Source organism: Heterodontus francisci, chromosome 36, assembly GCF_036365525.1.
Source record: "Heterodontus francisci isolate sHetFra1 chromosome 36, sHetFra1.hap1, whole genome shotgun sequence".
In the NCBI taxonomy this organism is placed as follows: Eukaryota; Metazoa; Chordata; class Chondrichthyes; order Heterodontiformes; family Heterodontidae; genus Heterodontus; species Heterodontus francisci.
The window spans coordinates 14,228,555-14,234,554 of NC_090406.1; the positions used below are offsets into that span (position 1 = coordinate 14,228,555).

Consider the following 6,000-nt stretch of genomic DNA (forward strand, 5'->3'; position numbering starts at 1 on the left):
GGCGCTGCTTCACAAACCACTGACCACCTCCAGGCGCGTATCCATTGTCTCTCGAGATAAGGAGGCCCAAAAGAAAAAAGAAAATCCATCTAACATGAAAATGTCAGTTTAAAACTCAAAAGTTTTAAGTTTTCAATAGTCATGCCACAATAAAATCTCCCAATGCCCGAAACTGTGCACATAACCACATTTCAAAAGATTGTTAAATCTAATGCAAACAATTAAACCAATTTTTTTAAATTACACATAATTAATTGTTCAAAGCGCCAGATTTATCTAACTCTATCAAACACTTAACCTCACCCAAAATGCAATCTTGTTTAGTCAGCTTCTGCCAACTGAAGATTTTTTTTGGAAAAGTTTGCTCAGATACCTAGCTCAACGTTGTTGCTCAGAATATTTAACATATATATCAATACACAACAAAAATAATTAAATCTAATATACTTTAATGTGTGCCAACACACACAATTCTTGCATGATACTTGTAATTTCTCACCTCAATCAATTCCACCGCAACCAACAACCAGTAACTATCCTTATTTCACCCTGTGTTTTACAGCTCAAAATGGTATCTCCAGACGCAACTCAAATTCGGAATTAAAAAAGTCCAAAAAAATTTCCAGAAAGGAGGCATAGTATTAGAATTTCCTGACAATGTAATGGAATGCAAGTTACAAAGCTGCCCATCAAAATAACAGCAGTGTTACACCACTACCATAGTTTTAAACTGTAAATTATTTAGTTTTTGTCTCTGCATTTTTTTCATTCAAGGTGGTAGATCAGGGAATGCACGATCCACTGGAGAGTCGAATTCCCTTTGCACAACCCAACAATATGCCTCAAATTCAACTCAGGTCACCTCAACATACTGATTTAAAATGCTTCCACTTCCCACACCAGCTATCCCTGTAGCTTAAGTGAGAGTGCCCATTTACAGAAACCTTGAGCAATGTGCCTCAAACAAAACTGCACTGAAACTGTCTAAACACATTTCACATAGAACCCTTACCATTTACCACATGTCTGGAACAGATTCAAAACTTGGTCCTAAGAATCTGAGTTAAAAGCAAAACACAGGCATTTCATAAATCACAATGTGAAAGTATCTCCCCACCTGCTTTCCATGGAGCCAAAAGCAGCACTTTACCTTTCAGTCATATTCCAAAATATATAATTGCAGTCACATTCTGAAATATATAGTTGCATACAACACAAACAATACCAGGTTGGTGTTGGATATATTCATCCACAGTTTACAATCTCCAAGTTATAACCACAAGTATATTTGTTCATTATACATTATTGTGTATTTTATCCAATTAGAATCCAAGATGTATCCTCTGTTTACCTGAATGATTGTTCGAACTAGAGAACTGTTACAAATGCCAGTGAATGTTTACAAAATACAAAAATCACAGCTATGTTACATAAAGTGGGCAAGTGCTGATAAGCAATTGTTAAATGCGGCATGTGAAATTAAATGGGAAGGAACTCCAACAATCTGTGCCAGAGACTGGTGGCTGCAGGTTCTCATTCAATTCCCTGCACGCTCATCTCATTCATGTCATTAGCTAGAGGACACTGAACATTTCCAGAAAGGGAGAAAAAAAAAATTCAGACAGATTCACTCCCACACGACTATAGTCTTGTGCACCTCAGGCTGCGCTGGCAGAAGCCTGAAGGCAAGTTGCACGCACATCCACTCTTTGGGGCAAATTGTATTGTACAATAAGACGTAAAAACAGGAAGGGAAGAAACAGAAAACAAAACCTAAAAAGGGGAATTTTGGACTGATATTTTTCAATTGTTAGCACAGGTCAATGCAGTATGGTATAACAAAGATAAGAAAATGTTTCTTATTCTTTGAAAGTATTTACTAATTTAAAATGTAATACCGTATTGAAATTATTGGGAAATAAAAGAATGGGCTTTGAAGTTTCAAAAATTTATATAAACTGCAATGCAGTACATGTGTATAATACTATATCTACCATGAGCATTTTGTAATGCTGCTAGTGGAGAACCATGCTTAAACTGTTCATTCAAATGGCTGTGGAGTTGAAGGAAGGCAGAATTTCTTACACACACTTTCAAATATCTATGCAGATTGCTGCTGACTGATCCCAGCTCAGGTCAATTTCCTCCTTCAGGCAGCTCCTTCCGATCACCAAAACCAGAAGGGCAGCCTGCTGTATTCGATATTTTCACATAAATGGCAAGTGTTTTGTGCAGCAGTTACAAAAATTAAAACAAAGATCTTCTCTTTGAAGCAGTCTTACTTAGCTGGTGCACTAAGAGATTTGAATTGCCCTTCTGGCACTAGTACATCAAAAATACTGGTGCAACAATAGTGCAGTGTATAGGGATCATCTGTATTATAAAAGCATCACTCTTCAGCTTCCTTTTACATTTTTCAAAAATTAGACTGGAACACTGGAAATAACACAAGTCTTATTTGAATTAACTGACTTAATTGCTGTAACTTTTAAGGTGCTGTGATAAATCAATAGTGGATAAGTTTAGTAAGACTATAACTGCATTATAGGCCAAAAATTTGACTTTTCCTTGAAAAAATAAACCACCTTTGTCCAGCCAAAAAGGACTAAGACGAAGTTTTCTTCAATCCATTAGTAGTTAGTTTCACAATAATGCAAACTTATAACATGGTTACCACAAAATCCCTAAGCGTCTAGAAAAGGCCTTCACCTATCAAATAAAATCAAATGCCAAATTGAATCAACTCAACATAATAACACCATGCAATGATGGAAGAAGTTCCACCCGGAAACCTTTCAATATCAAACAAAAAAAATCAGTGACACAACTCACCATCCAGAAGTCTACAAAAATTACATCCCATAGAACTGAAATACTGATTACCAAGAAATATCAGCCAAAAATATTTTTTCAGGCAAAAGAAAAATAACTTAGCCAAAATAATTAAACATTAAGCAGTCCAACTGGAATTCTTTTTTCCCCCAAAACACAATTTAGAAATGATGGGCAAAATAGATAGAAAACATAAATTTTAAAATATAATTTAACAACCTTAAAGCAAAACAAAACCGACCTGGCTAGCCAAAAACTGATTGCACTGCATACCCCAGGCCTTCCCTAGGCCTTAAGACTTGTTACCAATCTCCTCGCCTGCTGGAAGAGGGGAAACTCAGTGGCAAACGCCAAGATATGGTGAAAAGAAATGTGATGACAAAAAAAAACTTTTTTTTTGGGTAACCATGGAAAATGCACTTTTACTGATTTATCTTTTTGGCTGTCAAATTCCAAGCTGGAAAACGAAACGAGGGAGATGGTGGAGGGAAAAAAAATCATGGGCATAGCAAACAACAAACAAAAAAAAAAGATGCAATCCAACATGAAGGAATCAATGGTAATTTTTTTTTTTTAAAACGTTTCTCTTTGTAATACTCTCCCCTCATCCCCAACCTTTTTTTCCCCTCATGGCCTTTCTTACCCAAGAGCAGCAGTTTCAGCTCCCTGCGTGCATCCCGCTTATCCCTGCGCAGCTGCCTTTCTATCTCGGCGTTGATTCTCTTGGATTCTTTCGCCTCTTCACTAAGGCAGCACGCCATGATAGAGTCGAGAGTCATGAAGCCTGAGGTATTTTGGGGATGATTTTCTCCTCACAGAAAGGCGAACATGAAGTCAAGAGGGGAGGGGGGTGAGGAAATAGGGAGGCGGAAGAAAATAAAAAGACCCTACGAAGACCCCCCAGGTTATTTTTTCACTGTGGAGACATAATCCTCCTCCGACAAATATTCTTCCCTCTCAAACTCTTTACCACCTCCTCCTTCCCTTGATTTTTTTCCTCCTTCCGATTTAAAAATAACAATCGCGTTTTCTTCTTTTAATTATATATTTTTTTTAAAAAACAATAATAAAATGTCTCGCCTCCTCCTCACCGGACTCTTACACTCTCACTCTCTCTCTCTCTCTCTCACACACACATAATCACCCGAACCAACTTGACGGCCGGAAACGAAGGCTGAAGGAGGGGGAAGGGGAGAGAGAGTCGGGCGCAAGCGCGCCGGCGACCATGGAGCGGGAATGTGGGAGGAGAGGGTTCAACCGGGAGGGAGGAAAAAAATGTGGATTTGACTGACATCGGGCGACGGCCAATGGGACCGAGGGATCGGTACGGCCGAGCAACCAATAGAGAGAGAGCACTCGTGCGAGTAGGCGGAAACATCCGCTCGCGAGCTCGGATGTTGGCATGCACGCGAAGGCGCTGCTGTGTGCGCATGCGCCCGGGGCGGTGGTCTTCGTTGGCTTCTCATGAAGACGAGGAATGTCAGGGAGGTTGACCAGAGAAGCTGATGTGAAGATGGGTGCGAAGTCATACTATGGCTGATTCTTTATCTGGGTATATAATCTATTAAAAAACTCTTTGGATGGTCCAAGTTTGTCATGAGTATTCATTTCTTTCAAATTCTTAGTCACCGTTGTGCAAAAAAAAACAAAAATCTGGAAATCCGAGACATAAAACAGAAAATGCTGGAAGGATTCCGAAATCAGTCAGACGTTAATCGTTTGAGGTGTGGAAACGTTCATCAGAACTGCAGTTATGCCCACACCTGAGATATTAATTTGCCAGTTCTCTGCACTTAAGAGTCATAGAGTTTTACAGCACAGCAACAAGCCCTTTGGCCCAACGCGCCTGCGCCAACCATCAAGCACCCATCCAATTTAATCCCATTTTCCCGCACTTGGCCCATAGCCTTGTATGCTATGGCATTTCAAGTGCTCATCCAAATACTTCTTAAATGTTCTGAAGGTTCCTGCCTCTACCACCCCTTCAGGCAGTCTGTTCCAGATTCCAACCACCCTCTGGGGGTCAACTGTGACACCAAGGTTGCGAACAGATTGGCTTAATCTCAGACTGTTGCCAGGGAGAGGGATGGAGTTGGTAGCTTGGGAACGGAGTTTGGAGCGGGGACTGAAAACAATGACACTTGTGCTGACTGAATCGATTGAGTCTCCAGTCTTTCATTTTTCCTTTGGCTTTGCACCACCACCCCTTTGTCATTTAATCTGTTTTCTCTTCTACCCCATTACAGACCTTCCCTTTTGTTCTTTTTCCAACCCTCCCCCTTTCACTTGCTAAAAACCTGTTACATTTCTAACTTTTCCCATGTCTAATGAAAGATTATCAACCTGAAACAACTTTTTTCCTTCCACAGATGCTGCCTAACCTTCTGATTATGCCAGTATTTACTGTTTTTATTTTTGTCCCAATATTTCATGTCTTTGTTTCAAAGATCAGAAGTCCCTTCCACACATTTGCTTGATGTTGCTGTGTCTGGTCTGTGGCACAAGGAGTTTATGGAAAAAAATTTTGCAATGTTTTGTGTCTGAAAGATGTGGCTGTAGCTTTAACTGTAAGGTTAATCAACTGTAAGTAAGTTAATATGCATCAAAAATTAGGCAATGCCGATGGGTGCTGGGCAAGAAAAACTAAAAGAAACTAAGTATTTTGTCCAGAAAATAGGTTATGTTGTAAATGGCTGTTGCATACAATCCACCTTTTCCATGATGTCATTACATATGTTTTGATATATCTAGTGGCATTAGCTTAATCGAGATGAAGCAAAATGGAGTTGTAATCACAGTAGGCCAATCTGCATCTGTGACTTCCTTCAAATTGAAGAGGTCTCAGCCATGTTTGTCTTTTGGTAGGATATGTGGAACATAAGTACGTGCTCCAGTCTTCTAGCCCAACATTACATTGGAGCAAGAGCAGGAAGAAGGACAATCTGAGGAAGTTCATCAACTACGCTTCCCACTTACATTCATCCCCGTCCTTTACATGGTTAATCAGTGACACTTCCCCTCCCTTTCCTGAAATTCTTGTCCAGCTCTGGGATTAAGTTTTCAACAGGTATTTGTTTAGTGTACTCTGTAGCATTAAGGTTTGATAAGGTTCCCCACGGTAGGCTATTGCAGAAAATATGGAAGTATGGGGTTGAAGGTGATTTAGAG

The 6,000-nt window shown here is 39.7% G+C and overlaps 1 protein-coding gene across 2 annotated transcripts in view; it reads right to left on the reverse strand.

Annotated features, from left to right (window-relative positions):
* The window catches only part of LOC137351602 (guanine nucleotide-binding protein G(q) subunit alpha), a 139,802-nt gene extending 135,681 nt beyond the window's left edge, over nucleotides 1–4,121 (reverse strand). Inside the window, exon 1 of one of the 2 annotated variants that reach the window (XM_068016193.1) lies at nucleotides 3,924–4,121. Coding sequence is in view for 1 of the 2 variants with exons in the window: in XM_068016192.1 (XP_067872293.1) it covers nucleotides 3,476–3,611 (136 nt within the window). In the remaining variant the exon portion in view is untranslated. Of the gene's footprint in view, nucleotides 1–3,475 lie in introns of both variants that reach the window. The other variant, XM_068016192.1, reaches the window with a different exon arrangement.
* Nucleotides 4,122–6,000: the final 1,879 nt, after the last annotated feature.